The sequence below is a fragment of the Balaenoptera musculus genome, chromosome 5 (genome assembly GCF_009873245.2).
Source record: "Balaenoptera musculus isolate JJ_BM4_2016_0621 chromosome 5, mBalMus1.pri.v3, whole genome shotgun sequence".
NCBI lineage: Eukaryota > Metazoa > Chordata > Mammalia > Artiodactyla > Balaenopteridae > Balaenoptera > Balaenoptera musculus.
In genome coordinates this window covers 380,253-397,522 of record NC_045789.1, presented here as the reverse complement: position 1 = coordinate 397,522, position 17,270 = coordinate 380,253, and the positions used below count along the sequence as shown (strand labels likewise).

The 17,270-nt window shown below is 40.1% G+C and overlaps 1 protein-coding gene across 1 annotated transcript in view; it reads left to right on the top strand.

The window, feature by feature from the left end:
- The first annotated feature begins 267 nt into the window (after positions 1-267).
- The window catches only part of ASIC5 (acid sensing ion channel subunit family member 5), a 38,795-nt gene continuing 21,792 nt past the window's right edge, over positions 268-17,270 (top strand). Inside the window, 6 exon segments of the mRNA XM_036853416.1 lie at positions 268-365; positions 3,625-3,659; positions 3,662-3,715; positions 3,718-3,771; positions 3,774-3,832; positions 3,835-3,917. Of these exon segments, the coding sequence (XP_036709311.1) occupies positions 268-365; positions 3,625-3,659; positions 3,662-3,715; positions 3,718-3,771; positions 3,774-3,832; positions 3,835-3,917 (383 nt within the window).

Sequence of the window (17,270 nt, the reverse complement as noted above, 5' to 3'; positions counted from 1 at the left end):
AAACTGAAAGGAACGTCAAGAAAATTTCTGGTTATGCCTGAGCCTTGGTTAAATCACGGTGCAGGTAAAATACGGCTTTGTAGGCCCTCTTTCTCTCTCTTGAGTTTCCTTCCAGCGCTCTCCCCCCAGGGCACCCATGTCCCCCTGCCCAGGTGCATTATTGGCCCCCGCAGGCAGTCTGTTCCCAAACTGAAATCAGCCAAAGACTCTGCCCCTAGAAGTCCAACCAGTGAGTAACTGACAGGACACTGACATGTAACCTCCAGGATGCTGCGGAAAGACGCCCAGGAGAAGAAAGGAAGGGCGGCCGGCAAGGGAAGGAAGGGTGATCAGGTAAGTCAGGAGCACCTGGATTTTGACAGACTGTAACTGAAGCTGTGATTAACCCCAAGGAGAGCTCTCGGAGGGAGAAACGCATAGTCGTCGTAAGATTGACCCTCTTCCTGAAATCTTTAATTGGATGCTTGGGGAAGTCTCCCTGGGACTTTCATTTACATCTCTTGAAATTTCTTAGTTTGTTTCCATATAAGACTAGTTTCAACTTCGAGTCCTGAGTTTCCAAGAAAATACTTGTGACTCATATCTAACCATGTTGATGGTTAGAGGTTATATACTTGTAAAATGTTACTATGGCGCTTCTAAAAGGCTCTGAGATACACGCAATTCCTCAGTTCTGTCAGGAGATGGAGCCATTTATACGCAATAATGCATATTCTCCAGTTTATTATTTAATATAAAAGTTCTAATAATTTCTCAAAAGTGTTCATATGAACCAATAATTAGCCTTTGTGCTTTATTGAATTTGAATGCTTTCAGCAATCATTTCTTCTCGAGGAAATATTCTCTGGTGCTTTATTTTATCATTTTCTTTTGATTACTATTTCTGTTTAAAAGAGTTTCATCTGTGATTTAGAAAGAAACTTCAACAAGGAAAAGACATCTTTGTCCCCACAGATTTCACTCCAGCTGCATTTTGATTCAAAGTGATGTAAAGAGAGGTAGAATTGAAAACTAAGGAGACGATCTCCGGTGAGTCTCCTGAGATTCAATTAGCCTGGTCCATTAGAGGTGATTCTAAAACCAAAAGTATTCGTTGAGGTTGTCCCTCTAATTCTGAGAAAATGGTTGCCTTAATTATGTTTTTTGGTTTCACTCTACAATAGCTTCTCCTGAGTCCATAAATGCCCATAGCTGGTTCTGCCAGCATTTTTGGTTTGCAGATTATGTGCTTTATGGGGCAAAACATAGCAACACAAACATTGAAACTGCCCCACGTTTCACAGCCTCGACTGCTGTATTTTATACAAAGGCCACACAATGAGTGTGGTTATTGATGAAAATTGGTTAGACCTCAAGAACTCCTGCTTACTGAAATTGGGGATGGAGCAGATTGGGAAAATAAAAGCCCAGGCTAAGAAAGGTGTAAAATCCTCAGAACAGTTACAATTTTCATCTCTAGAAGCGAGAAATTAGCAAAGGAAAAGGGGGTTATATTTTTCATTGGGGAAATTTGACTTCCAGTATTCCTTGGATATAAGTCATACAGCTTCTGTTACTTAGGAAAAAGTCATTTATATGAGGAAGTCGAATATATGTAGTTTTAAAATATTCCTATATGCTAGAACCTGTTTTTTGTTTGGTTTGGTTTGGTTTGGTCTGATTCTTATTTATCATGTGCCTACAATTTTTATTTCAAAATACAGCAAGACTTGTTCAATGTTCCTCAAAATGCTTCTGTAAAGATCAGTATTCAATGCAAGGGCCACTTGTAGTAATTACATAAGAAGTATTATTGGGAAAGTAAGAAGTTTCCAGTAGGCTGGTAGGCTGTTTATTAAACCAATTCTAACCTTCCTCACAGTAATACATCCCCTTGTTTCTTCACCATTCATCTAAAACAATATTTTTGAGAACTCTTTTGAAACACTAGCAAGAGATAGAGAACACTCCAGGAAAGCCCAAGCAGTTGTCAAAGGGTAGATTTATATTAAACGAGCTGATTTTTGTGTTTTTTTGTTTGTTTTTTAAAGATTTCTTTTTTTTTGATGTGGACCATTTTTAAAGACTTTATTGAATTTGTTACAATATTCCTTCTGTTTTATGTTTTGTTTTTTCTGGCCGTGAGGCATGTGAGATCTTAGCTCCCTGACCAGGGATCGAACCTGCACCCTCTGCATTGGAAGGCGAAGTCTTAACCACTGGACCACCAGGGAAGTCCCTAAATGAGCTGATTTTTGACAGATCAACTTGAAACATATTTTTCAAGGTAATGCTTGCAACCAGCAATACTTTGGTTGGCCAGTTACTGATTACTAGGTCACTCTTCCCCTGTGGTGGGAAGGGTGCCAGATTCCTTGAGACTGAGTTGTCCTTCTTTCAGAGGAAATCCTCCACATGTGTTTGTTGCTAATGGCTAAATAATATGTAAAAGAGCATTATTAAATTTATTTTGCTCATGAACAGTAATAATAGCTTTTCAGACATTTCTGCTTTTGCTATGGGACTGTGCAGTTACTTTAAATACATATGTGTGTGTGTGTGTGTGTGTACATATAATATATACACACATATATCCTAATTCAATATTTTTTAAAAAAACAGTTTGTGGTTTGTGGAGCTATTATAAAATGTTGGTCCAAAGTCAAGCTAATCAGACTAATACACAATTTCTTGCTTAGTTTACAGTCTCTGTAAAATAATCATAATATAATTTGGAATTGTGTCCTAACACTTTGCAGATGAAATGGAGTTCCTTAGAAAATGTTCATAGGAGTCTCTTATATATCATTATATATCCCATGACTTAAGCTTACTTAGCTAATTGATTAGAAACCTATGAAATATTAACTAATGATTTAATGAGACCTTATGGAAGTAAATTAATGCTGATTCATTGACATAAAGAATGATTCCTGAATTGAAGCAAAGGATATAAAGGTTAATTCACCTAATTATGAGCATCTGTGAGACTATTAAGGACTCATGTCTTAAATGAGAATCTTAGACAGGAGCCTTTGCCAGTTACCACATCGCCACTGAATTAGCAGAATAACAAAAGGAGCTAATGTGAAGTGAGCACTTACCACGGTCCAGGTAAGGTACCGAGCCATCCCCAGGTGTTCTTTTATTTACTACAACAGACTCATGAGGCAAAGATTGTCGCGCCCGTTTGCCAGGAGAGATGCAAAGTATTAGAAAGATTAAGACATTGGCTAAAGTACCACAGTTTCCCAGAACAAAGCCTGGACCAGAGGCAATTTTTTAAAGATCATGAGCTATTGTACGCAACCCTTTCAGGGTGGGTTGCTATTGAAAATGCAACATTAATGGGGCGGCACGAATAGGGTTGCATGAGCAAGAGGCACCCTCGGAACAGCCCCACGTTCTCATCAGACCTTGGTGGTCCACACTTCCTGACTCCTAAACGATCCGTGCCCCATGGGGCCGTCCATGAACAGCCTTGTCATTGCCTGTGGTCAAGATGAATTTTGAGTCCTCATGTGTACCCATAAAAGGGGAACATGTTTAAACCTAACTGGGTTGTGTTTTTCACATACAGCATTAAGGTTCCCTAACTAATTCCTTGTTTTGTTTGTCTGTTGAATTATTTGATTAAACTTAAAGACTCTTAGAAAAGATAAAGCTCTGCCTTTCAAAGAAAATCTACCACCTCGCACTGACTGCAAGGAGTTTGACCATGACTTTGCCATCTCCACTCCTTCCATGGGGTCCACGACATTGTCCGGAACCACAGTAGAATTCGCAAGGTGGTCCCAGCTCCATGGGGCTCATGGTCTGGCACATCTATAGCCGTCTGGCCAACTACTTCAGGTAACCCCCCCCCCCATGACATCTACGGAGGTGCAATATGTGGAGAAGACAGAGTTCCCAGCCGTGACCTTCTGTAATTTAAACAGGTAAAAATTACTTTTTTAATAATAACAAATCTCAAAAGGACCTTCGAGACAGCGGAGGAGTAAGACACGGAGATCACCTTCCTCCCCACAAATACATCAGAAATACATCTACATGTGGAACTGCTCCTACAGAACACCCACTGAACGCTGGCAGAAGACCTCAGACCTCCCAAAAGGCAAGAAACTCCCCACGTACCCGGGTAGGGCAAAAGAAAAAAGAAATAACAGAGAAAAAAGAACAGGGACGGGACCTGCACCAGCGGGAGGGAGCCGTGAAGGAGGAAAGGTGTCCACACACTAGGAGCCCCTTCGCGGGTGGAGACTGCAGGTGGCGGAGGGGGGAGCTTCGGAGCCACGGAGGAGAGCACAGCCACAGGGGTGCGGAGGGCAAAGCGGAGAGATTCCCGCACGGAGGCTCGGCGCCGAGCAGCACTCACCAGCCCGAGAGGCTTGTCTGCTCCCCCGCCGGGGCGGGCGGGGCTGGGAGCTGAGGCTCGGGCTGCGGTCGGATCGCAGGGAGAGGACTGGGGTTGGCGGCGTGAACACAGCCTGAAGGGGTTAGAGCGCCACGGCGAGCCGGGAGGGAGTCCGGGAAAAGGTCTGCAGCTGCCGAAGAGACAAGAGACTTTTTCTTACCTCTTTGTTTCCTGGTGCGCGAGGAGAGGGATTCAGAGCGCCGCCTAAACGAGCTCCAGAGACGGGCGCGAGCCACAGCTATCAGCGCGGACCCTAGAGACGGGCAGGAGACGCTAAGGCTGCTGCTGCCGCCACCAAGAAGCCTGTGTGCGAGCACAGGTCACTCTCCACACCGCCCTCCCGGGAGCCTGTGCAGCCCGCCACGGCCAGGCTCCCGTGATCCGGGGACAACTTCCCCGGGAGAACGCACGACGCGCCTCGGGCTGCTGCAACGTCACGACGCCTCTGACGCCGCAGGCTCGCCCCGCCTCCTCCGTACCGCTCCCTCCCCCCGCCTGAGTGAGCCAGAGCCCCCGAAGCAGCGGCTCCTTTAACCCCGTCCTGTCTGGGCGGGGAACAGACGCCCTCAGGCGACCTACACGCAGAGGCGGGGCCAGATCCAAAGCTGAACCCCGGGAGCTGTGCGAACAAAGACGAGGAGGGGAAATCTCTCCCAGCAGCCTCAGGAGCAGCGGATGAAAGCTCCACAAACAATTTGATGTGCCTGCATCTGTGGAACACCTGAATAGACAACAAATCATCCCAAAATCGAGGTGGTGGACTTTGGGAGCAACTGTAGACTTGGGGTTTGCTGTCTGCATCTAATTTGTCTCTGGTTTTATGTTTATCTTAGTTTAGTATTTAGAGATTATTATCACTGATAGATTTGTTTATTGATTTGCTTGCTCTCTTCCTTTCTTTTACTTTCTAAATTTTTAAATTATTTTAAATAATATTTCTATATTTTTTATTTTAACAACTTTATTTTATTTTATTCTTTCTCTCTTTTTTTCCTCCATTTTCTTCTGAGCCATGTAGCTGACAGGGTCTTGGTGCTTCAGCTGGGTATCAGGCCTGAGCCTCTGAGGTGGGGGAGCCAAGTTCAGGACATTGGACCACCAGAGACCTCCAGGCCCCACGAAGTATCAAACAGCAAGAGCTCTCCCAGAGATCTCCATCTCAACGCTAAGACCCAACTCCACTCAACGACCAGCAAGCTACAGTGCTGGGCACCCCATGCCAAACAACTAGCAAGACAGGAACACAACCCCACCCATTAGCAGAGAGGCTGCCTAAAATCATAATAAGGCCACAGACACCCCAAAACACACCACCAGACGTGGACGTGCCCACCAGAAAGACAAGATACAGCCTCATCCACCAAAACACAGGCACTAGTCCCCTCCACCAGGAAGCTACACAACCCACTGAACCAACCTCACCCACAGGGGGCAGACACCAAAAACAACAGGAACTACGAACCTGCAGCCTGTGAAAAGGAGACCCCAAACACAGTAAGTTAAGCAAAATGAGAAGACAGAGAAATACACAGCAGATGAAGGAGCAAGGTAAAAACGCACCACACCAAACAAATGAAAGGAAATAGGCAGTCTACCTGAAAAAGAATTCAGAGTAATGATAGTAAAGATGATCCAAAATCTTGGAAACAGAATGGAGAAAATACAAGAAACGTTTAACAAGGACCTAGGAGAACTAAAGAGCAAACAAACAATGATGAACAACACAATAAGTGAAATTTAAAATTCTCTACAAGGAAACAATAGAAGAATAACTGAAGCAGAACAATGGAGATGTGACCTGGAAGATAAAATAGTGGAAATAACTACCACAGAGCAGAATAAAGAAAAAAGAATGAAAAAAATTCAGGACCATCTCAGAGACTTCTGGGACAACATTAATAGGACCAATATTCGAATTATAGGGGTCCCAGAAGAAGAAGAGAAAAAGAAAGGGACTGAGAAAATATTTGAAGAGATTACAGCTGAAAACTTCCCTAATATGGGAAAGGAAATACTTAATAAAGTCCAGGAAGCACAGAGAGTCCCATACAGGATAAATCCAAGGAGAAACATGCCAAGACAAATATTAATCAAACTATCAAATATTAAGTACAAAGAAAAAATATTAAAAGCATTGAGGAAAAGCAACAAATAACATACAAGGGAATCCCCATAAGGTTAACAGTTAATCGTTCAGCCGAAACTCTGCAAGCCAAAAGGGAGTGGCAGGACATATTTAAAGTGATGAAAGGGAAAAACCTACAGCCAAAATTACTCTACCCAGCAAGGATCTCATTCAGATTCAATGGAGAAATTAAAACCTTTACAGACAAGCAAAAGCTAAGAAAATTCAGCACCACCAAACCAGCTTTACAACAAATGCTAAAGGAATTTCGCTAGGCAGGAAACACAAGAGAAGGAAAACACCTACAATAACAAACCCAAAACAATTAAGAAAATGGTAATAGGAACATACATATTGATAATTACCTTAAATGTAAATGGATTAAATGCTCCAACCAAAAGATATAGACTGGCTGAATGGATACAAAAACAAGACCCATATATATGCTGTCTACAAGAGACCCACTTCAGACCTAGGGGCACATAGAGACTGAAAGTGAGGGGATGGAAAAAGATATTCCATGCAAATGGAAATCAAAAGAAAGCTGGAGTAGCAATTCTCATATCAGACAAAATAGACTTTAAAATAAAGACAGTTACAAGAGACAAAGAAGGACACTACATAATGATCAAGGGATCAATCCAAGAAGAAGATAGAACAATTGTAAATATTTATGCACCCAACATAGGAGCACCTCAATACATAAGGCAAATGCTAACAGCCATAAAAGGGGAAAACTTTAACACCCCACTTTCACCAATGGACAGATCATCCAAAATGAAAATAATTAAGGAAACACAAGCTTTAAATTATACATTAAACAACAGGCACTTAATTGATACTTGTAGGACATTCCATCCAAAAACAACAGAATACACTTTCTTCTCAAGTGCTCATGGAACATTCTCCAGGATAGATCATATGTTGGGCCACAAATCAAGCCATGGTAAATTTAAGAAAATTGAAATCATATCAAGTATCTTTTCCAACCACAATGCTATGAGACTATATATCAATTACAGGGAAAAAAACTGTAACAAATACAAACTCATGGAGGCCAGACAATACACTACTAAATAACCAAGAGATCACTGAAGAAATCAAAGAGGAAATCAAAAAATACCTAGAAACAAATGACAATGAAAACACGATGACCCAAAACCTGTGGGATGCAGCAAAAGCAGTTCCAAGATGGAAGTTTATAGCAATACAGTCCTATGTCAAGAAACAAGAAACATCTCAAATAAACAACCTAACCTTACACCTAAAGCAATCAGGAAGAAGAACAAAAAAACCCCTAAGTTAGCAGAAGGAAAGAAATCATAAAGATCAGATCAGAAATAAATGAAAAAGAAATGAAGGAAAAATAGCAAAGATCAATAAAACTAAAAGTTGATTCGTTGAGAAGATAAACAAGTTGATAAACCATTAGCCAGACTCATTAAAAAAGAAAAGAAGACTCAAATGAACAGAATTAGAAATGAAAAAGGAGAAGTAACAAATGACACTGAAGAAATACAAAAGATCATGAGAGATTACTACAAGCAACTCTATGCCACTAAAATGGACAACCTGGAAGAAATGGACAAATTCTTAGAAAAGCACAGCCTTCCAAAACTGAACCAGGAAGAAATAGAAAATATAAACAGACGAATGACAAGCAATGAAATTGAAACTGTGATTAAAAATCTTCCAACAAACAAAAGCCCAGGACGAGGTGGCTTCACAGGCAAATTCTATCAAACATTTAGAGAAGAGCTAACACCTATCCTCCTCAAACTCTTCCAAAATATATCAGAGGGAAGAACACTCCCAAACTCATTCTACAAGGCCACCATCACCCTGATAGCAAAACCAGACAAAGCTGTCACAAAGAAAGAAAACTACAGGCTAATATCCCTGATGAACATAGATGCAAAAATCCTCAACGAAATACTAACAAACAGAATCCAACAGCACGTTAAAAGAATCATACACCATGATCAAGTTGGGTTTATCCCAGGAATGCAAGGATTCTTCAATATATGCAAATCAATCAATGTGATAAACCATATTAACAAATTGATGGAGAAAAACCATATGATCATCTCAATAGATGCAGAAAAAGCTTTCAAAAAAATTCAACACCCAATTATGATAAAATCCCTCCAGAATGTAGGCATAGAGGGAATGCACCTCAACATAATAAAAGCCATATATGACAAAGCCACAGCCAATATCGTTCTCAATGGTGAAAAACTGAAACTATTTCCACTAAGATCAGGAAGAAGACAAGGTTGCCCACTCTCACCACTATTATTCAACATAGTTTTGGAAGTTTTAGCCACAACAATCAGAGAAGAAAAAGAAGTAGAAGGAATCCAAATCAGAAAAGAAGTAAAACTGTCACTGTTTGTAGATGACACGATACTATACATAGAGAATCCTGAAGATGCTACCAGAAAACTACTAGAGCTAATCAATAAATTTGGTAAAGTAGCAGGACACAAAATTAATGCACAGAAATCTCTTGCATTCCTATACACTAATGATGAAAAATCTGAAAGAGAAATTAAGGAAACATTCCCATTTACCATTGCAACAAAAAAAAATAAAATACCTAGGAATAAACCTACCTAAGGAGACAAAAGACCTATCTCCAGGAAACTATAAGACACTGATGAAAGAAATTAAAGATGATACAAACAGATGGAGAGATATACCATGTTCTTGGATTGGAAGAACCAACATTGTGAAAATGACTATACTACCCAAAGTGATCTACAGATTGAATGCAATCCCTGTCAAACTACCAATGGCATTTTTCACAGAACTAGAACCAAAAATTTCACAATTTGGATGGAAACACAAAAGACCCCAAATAACCAAAGCAATCTTGAGAAAGAAAAATGGAGCTGGAGGAATCAGGCTTCCTGACTTCAGACTATACTACAAAGCTACAGTAATCAAGACAATATGGTACTGGCACAAAAACAGAAATAGAGATCAATGGAACCAGATAGAAAGCCCAGAGATAAACCCACGCACATATGGTCACCTTATTTTTGATAAAGGAGGCAAGAATATACAATGGAGAAAAGACAGCCTCTTCAATAAGTGGTGTTGGGAAAACTGGACAGCTACATGTAAAAGAATGAAATTAGAACACTCCCTAAAAACATACTCAAAAATAAACTCAAAATGGATTACAGACCTAAATGTAAGGCCAAACACTATAAAACTCTTAGAGGAAAACATATGCAGAACACTCTATGACATAAGTTACAGCAAGATCCTTTTTGACCCACCTCCTAGAGAAATGGAAATAAAAAGAAAAATAAACAAATGGGACCTAATGAAACTTAAAACTTTTGCAAAGCCAAAGAAACCATAAACAAGACAAAAAGGCAACCCTCAGAATGGGAGAATATATTTGCAAATGAAGCAACTGACAAAAGATTAATCTCCAGAATATACAAGCAACTCATGAAGCTCAATATCAAAAAAACAAACAACCCAATCCAAAAACGAGCAGAAGACCTAAATAGACATTCCTCTAAAGTAAATATACAGATTGCCAACAAACACATGAAAGGATTCTCAACATCATTAATCATCAGAGAAATGCAAATCAAAACTACAATGAGGTATCACCTCACACCAGTCAGAATGGCCATCATCAAAAAATCTAGAAACAACAAATGCTGGAGAGGGTGTGGAGAAAAGGGAACACTCTTGCACTGTTGGTGGGAATGTAAATTGATACAGCCACTATGGAGAACAGTATGGAGGTTCCTTAAAAAACTAAAAATAAAACTACCATACAACCAGCAATTCCACTACTGGGCATATACCCTGAGAAAACCATAATTCAAATAGAGTCATGCACCACAATGTTCATTGCAGCTCTATTTACAATAGCCAGGACCTGGAAGCAACCCAAGTGTCCATCAACAGATGAATGGATAAAGAAGATGTGGCACATACATACAATGGAATATTACTCAGCCATAAAAAGAAATGAAATTGAGTTATTTGTAGTGAAGTAGATGGACCCAGAGTCTCTCATACAGAGTGAAGTAAGTCAGAAAGAGAAAAACAAATACTGTATGCTAATGCATATATATGGAATCCAAAAAAACGGTACTGATGAACCTAGTGGCAGGACAGAAATAAAGATGCAGACATAGAGAGTGTACTTGAGGACACAGGGTGGGGGGAATGGTAAGCTGGGACAAAGTGAGAGAGTGTCATGGACATATATACACTACCAAATGTAAAATAGATAGCTAGTGGGAAGCAGCCGCATAGCACAGGGAGATCAGCTTGGTGCTTTGTGACGACCTAGAGGGGTGGGATAGGGAGGGTGGGAGGGAGAAGCAGCAGGGAGGGGATATGGTGATATAAGTATACGTATAGCTGATTCACTTTGTTATACAGCAGAAACTAACACAACATTGTAAAGCAATTATACTACAATAAAGATGAAAAAAATAATAATAACAAGTCTCTATAACTTTGCTAGTATAACCTTTCTTGGATGACTGAAATAGTTTATTGTTTGCTATTTAGTATACACAAAACCACTGAAGGTCTTAAATTGTACTGAAATACTGAAATGTAAGGGGCTAAGAAGCTTATTGATTTCTTCTCCATTTTCCTTCTTTTCTTCCTTCTTTCCCTCCACAATTATATGCTGGGCTAAGCAACAAGCCCTGTGGTTAAATAGATGTACAAGTATTTATCCTTGCATTTAAAAAATTTGTTAATTTACAAAAGAGAGAGAAACATTAGCAATCACAATGCAGTATGTGTGGCAATTATAGATTACATTAAACGTGTGTGCAGGGGCTCTGAGAGCACAGATGACATGTGACAGTCCCTTCTGGGTGTCACGGAGTGTGAGTGTCAAAGGATGTCCAGGCAGTTTGTAGGGGGAGATGACGAATAACTTGAAGATACAGAGAAGCACTGTGTTAAAGTATGGAGATGTGAAATGCTTCAACGTGTTTAGGGTGAGACGTTTATTGTAATAGAAACGCGCCCAGCTCCATGGGCGTGTGACCTGTGCTCACCCTTGGTTTACTGCTCTGCTGTTGTTGAGCCCTTGACCACAGCTCCCTGCAAAGAACTGCATGTCCCTGGCTGTGCCCCAGGTCTCCCATGGGGAGGGCAGCTTCCCCACGAGGCCGTCCATGAAAAGCCTTGTCACTGTCTGTGGTCAAGCAAGAACGGCTGCACATAAGATTTTCACCTGGGGGAGGTGGAGGTGGCTTCCTTCAGATCCACCACTGATCAGCTCTTTTACCATGGACAAGTCACTTCACCTTTTTAAGCTTCAATATGTGTGCGTACAAAATGATGTAATATCATCTACCTCACATGCTTGCTGTGTCATTAGATCAGGTAATATATACACCATTTTGTCTCATCCCTGGGGTGTTGTTTGGACAGGTGCTCAATATACAGTAGGTATTATAGCATGTTCCTGTGATTTTTAGATATATATCAATATATGTATCAAGGTCCCAAAAAGTAGAAGTAAATCAAATGCCCCCAAATATTTTCAATACTTTTGCTCTGTACTATTTTAAATGGTATGTGATCTAACGAAAGCAAAGATTGGTTGAAGATATCCTTTATTAAAAGAAAATGTATTTATCATCTTGAGAACAGCAGTGTGAGGACCCTCACAGATCTTTTCCCCAGAGAAACAATCATAACTGGTAAACTGTATTTAAAAAATTAACCATTTAGAATTTAACAAACTCCTACAACTCAGCAGCAAAAAACAAAAACAAAAAACCCTAAGAACCCAATTTAAAATGTACTGAGAACTTGAATAGACATTGCTTCCAAGAAGGCATACAAATGGCCAACAGAATATGAAAAAATGCTCAATATCACTAAGCATCAGAGAAATGCAAATCAATACAACAATTAGATATCATCTCAGACCTGTCAGGATGGCCATTACAAAAAACAAAAGACAAGAAATGTTGGTAAGGATGTGAAGAATTTGGAACCCTTGTACACAGTTGGTGGGAATGCAAAATGGTGCATCTGCTATGGAAAACAACATGGAGGTTCCTCAGAAAACTAAAAATAGAGATACCACATGATCTAGCAATCTCAGTCTTAAATTTTTATACAAAATAATTTAAATCAGGGTCTCAAAGAGATATTATCACACCCATATGCATTGCCTAAGATCTAGAAATAAACTAAATGCACATTGACTGACAAATGGACAAAGAAAATGTAGTATATGCATATAACAGAATATTATTCATCTGTGAAAAAGAAGGAAATTCTGCAATAGGAGAGAATGTGGCTAAACCTTCAGGATGTTATGCTAAGTTAAATAAGTCACAGAAAGGCAAATACTGCATGATTCCACTTATGTGAGGTGTCTGAAATAGTCAAATTCATAGAATCAAAGGTTGCAATGGTAGTTGCCAGGGTCTGGCAGGGGGCGGGGTATAGAAATAGGGAGCTACTAGTCAACAGGCATAAAGTTTCAGGTAGTTAGGATAAATGAACTCCAGAGACTTGCTGTACAGACTTGCACCTAGAGTCAACCATCCTGCATCCCACACTTTCATTTGTTAGAAGGGCAGATCTCATGGGAAGTATTCCTATCACATAAAATAGCATGTTTTAAAATTTTGCAAAAAAAAGAGAAAATCATTGAATCTACTACAATAATTAGGATATAATAAAATGCACCTAAATATTTATATATAAAAACAGCCATTTAAAGTATCTGGAAGTTGTCCTCAGGGAATATAACAAATGAAGACATACTTATTCAAGAAAATCCACTAAATCTCAACCAGAACAGGGAGAGTCCACAGAACCTGAGCCACAAACACTCCCTCCTTCCCCCTTTCTGTCCCAGCATGACAGGAGGTCTGCTCCAGCTGGGTTTGACCAAGAAGACAGGGCTTTTCTCCTCCCAGCTTCTAGTCAAGGGCTACACTGTGCCCTGGGAAACACAGGTGGTCAACATTCATCATCCAACCCGGCTCAAGTCACAATGGCTAAATTCCAGACGACCACAGTTAAGAGGCTGAGGGCTCCCTTCTTTATGTGACCCCCCACTTACAGGGTCAAAGCTCTGTCTAAGGCCTGGTAGGTTGAGATAATCACCCTCATCCAGCCTGCCCAAGGATGGAGGCTCCACCTTGAGAGTGACAAAGTCAGAAAACCGGATACCTCTTCCCTGCCCAGAATCCTCCTTGTAAATATTTTGCTGGGTGGAAAAGGAAGGCCATAAGAAAAATGAATTCTGAAGCTCTCCCCAGAGGAGCTCTGTTTTGAACAGAGTGTGGTGAAGTTCAAGCCTAAGGGTGCTCGCAAAAACACCATATATTCTGGTGGTAAAGCAGTTAAGAGGAGGCTAGTGGGTCTATAAAAATAAGCTAAACCACAGGCCAGTGGTTTTCCAATGAGAATCCAGGAAAGAGGCACACAAGAAGAGTCCTCCTGGGGTCAGAAGAACTCTCAAACACTGGCCTCAAACTCTTCTGTAAAAGGGCCCAAATTTAATTTGATTAGACTCTGGAGAAATTTATGACCCAGGATATTGTTAAAAACAATACAGCATAAGAGAATTAAAACACAAGCCACAGAATGATAGAAATTTTTGCAAAAGACATATCTGATGAAGGACTCTTATCCAAAATATACAAAGAACCATTCAAACTTAAAAAAATAAGAAAACAACTTGATTTAAATATGAGCGAAAAACCTTAACAGATACCTCATCAAAGAAAACATACAGATGGCAATTAGCATATAAAAAGATGCTCTACATCATATCATCAGGAAAATGCAAATTAATACAACAATGAGATACCTATTAGAATGGCACACCTATTAGAATGGCCAAAATCCAGAACACTGACAACATCAAATCTTGGTGGAGATGTGGAGCAAAAGGAATACTCATTCATCCCTGGGAGGAATGCAAAATGGTACAGCCACTTTGGAAGGCAGTTTGACATGCTTTTTTACAAAACTAAACATACTCTTACCATATGATCCAGCAATTTTGGTCCTTGATATTTAGCCCAAAAAGTGGGAAAATTCTGACCACACATAAACCTGAACATGAATGTTCACAACAGCTTTATTCGTAATTCAAAAATTTGGAAGCAACCAAGATGTTCTTAAGTAGGTGAATGGATAAATAAACTGTGGTACATCCAGACAACGGAACATTATTTAGTGGTTAAAAAAAATATGAGCTATTAAGCCATGAAAAGATGAGGACACTTAAATGCATATTCCTAAGTTTAAAAAAAAATTGAATCTAAAAGGATACTTACTGTATAATTCCAACCATATGACGCTCTGGAAAAGGCAAAGCTGTGGAGACAGTAAAAAGATCAGTGGTTTCCAGGGATCAAAGGAGAGGGAGGGATGAGTAGGCAAAGCACGGAGGACTTTTAGGGCAGTTTTCATACTCTGTGTGATGCGATAATGGTGGAGACATGACATTGTGTACTGGCCAAACCCACAGAATGTACAACACCAAGAGTGAATCCTGGTATAAACTCTGTCTTTGGATGATGATGATGTGCCCATGTAGGTCCATCAACTGTGACAAACGTGCCATCTGGTGGGGATGTTGATAATGGGGGGAGGCTGTGGTAGCTGGGAGCAAGCAGTATATGGGGAGCTCTCTGTACCTTCTTCTCAAATTGCTGTGAACCTGGGCTTCCCTGGTGGTGCAGTGGTTGAGAATCTGCCTGCCAATGCAGAGGACACGGGTTCGAGCCCTGGTCTGGGAAGATCCCACATGCCGCGGAGCAACTAGGCCCATGAGCCACAAGTACTGAGCCTGCGCGTCTGGAGCCTGTGCTCCGCAACAAGAGAGGCCGCGATAGTGAGAGGCCCGCGCACCGCGATGAAGAGTGGCCCCCGCTCGCCGCAACTAGAGGAAGCCCTCGCACAGAAACAAAGACCCAACACAGCCAAAAATAAATATAAATAAATTTTTTAAAAAAATTGCTGTGAACCTGAAACTTCTTTTAAAAATGAAGTCTACGAAAAAAAATTGAGCCAGCAATTAGTGGAGCCTAGCTCCTGGATGTGATACCAGTAGAGGCAGATGGCTTAACAGGGAAATTAGGGGAAGAGATGATCAGATGAGCCAGTTAAAGCAACTGCCATCAAAAGATGACTCTACCACTGCCTAAGGCTGTGCCCTCTAGGAGTGACATCAGAATAGCCCATCCATCACTAAGCAAAAAATAATTTTTAAAAAAGGCAAACAACAGCAATTCCTGGGGGAGGAAGGATTATTACAGTGGTGAAGTAGTGCCTCCCCAAAAATTCATACCTACCCAGAACCTCAGAAAATATTAAATATTTTCATATATTCATATGAAAATAGGGTCATTGCAGGTGTAATTGGCTAAGATGAGATTATACTGCGTTAGGGTGATCCCCAGATCCAACGACTGCTGTCGTTAAAAGGACAGAAAAAGACACAGAGATATTGAGGGAAAAAGCAGAAACTGGCATCATGCTTCTAGGAGCCAAGAAATATGTGAGGCTGTTATAACCTGGATAAAGCAAGGAAGCGTTCCCCAGAGCCTTTGCAGGGAGCATAGCCCCACTGACATGTCGATTCCAGAATTCTGACCTGCTGAACAATGAGAGAATGAACTTCTGTTTTTTTTAAGGTGCCAAGTTTGTGATAACTTGTTATGGTAGCCCTAGTAAACTAATAAGATTGGTATCAAGATTTGCTACTGTATATTATCTGAAATGTTAAGTTTTCAACATCAAAAAAGAAAAGCAAAGTAAAAGGAAATTATGAACCCATACACAGAAAAATGAAAGTCAGCAGAAACTGCCCGGCTTAGATATCAGACTTAGTAGATGAAGGCATCAAAGCAGCTATTATAAATATATTTAAAGGACTGAAGAAACCGTGATTAAAGACATAAAGGAAGCTATAATGGCAATGTCTCATCAAACAAAGAATATCAATAAGGACATAGAAATTATACAAAGGACCAAATGGACATTGTGGTGTTGAAAAGTACAATAATTGATATGAAAAATTCACTAGATCCATGAGGTTCTCAGCAATAAATTTGAACTGGCTGAAGAAATAATCAGTGAACTTGAAGATAAATTGACAAAGTATGTGATCTGAGGAACATACAGAAAAAAACTAACACAGGAAAATGAATAGAGCCTCAGAGAAATGGGGGATACCAAAAAAGCATAAAAATATATGCAAAACGGGAGTACCAGAAGAAGAGAGAATGGAGCAGAAAAATACTTTTAAAATATGTGTTAAAACTCCCCAAATTTGCACAAAAGCAATAGTCTACATATCCAAAAAGTTCAACAAACTTTAAGAAGGATAAATGCAAAGAGATTAACAGCCAGACACATCATAATGGAAACAATGACAGCCAAAGAAAAAGAAAAAAAAAAAAATCTTGAAAGTAGCCAAAAGAAACCAACTCATTACGTAAAAGGGGATCCAATAAGGCTGACACCTAACTTCTCATTATAAACAATAGAGGCCAGGGAGTTGTGGGATGAGATTTTCAAAGTACTGAAGGAAAAATGTGCCAACCAAATATCTTATATCTAGCAAAAATATATTTTAAAAATGAAGGCAAAATAAAGACCTTCAGAGAGAAACAAAAGCTGAGAGAATTCATTGCTAGCAGACCCATCATACAAGAAATACTAAAAGGAAGTTGTTCAGGCTGACAGCAAGTGAACTCAGAGAGTAATTCA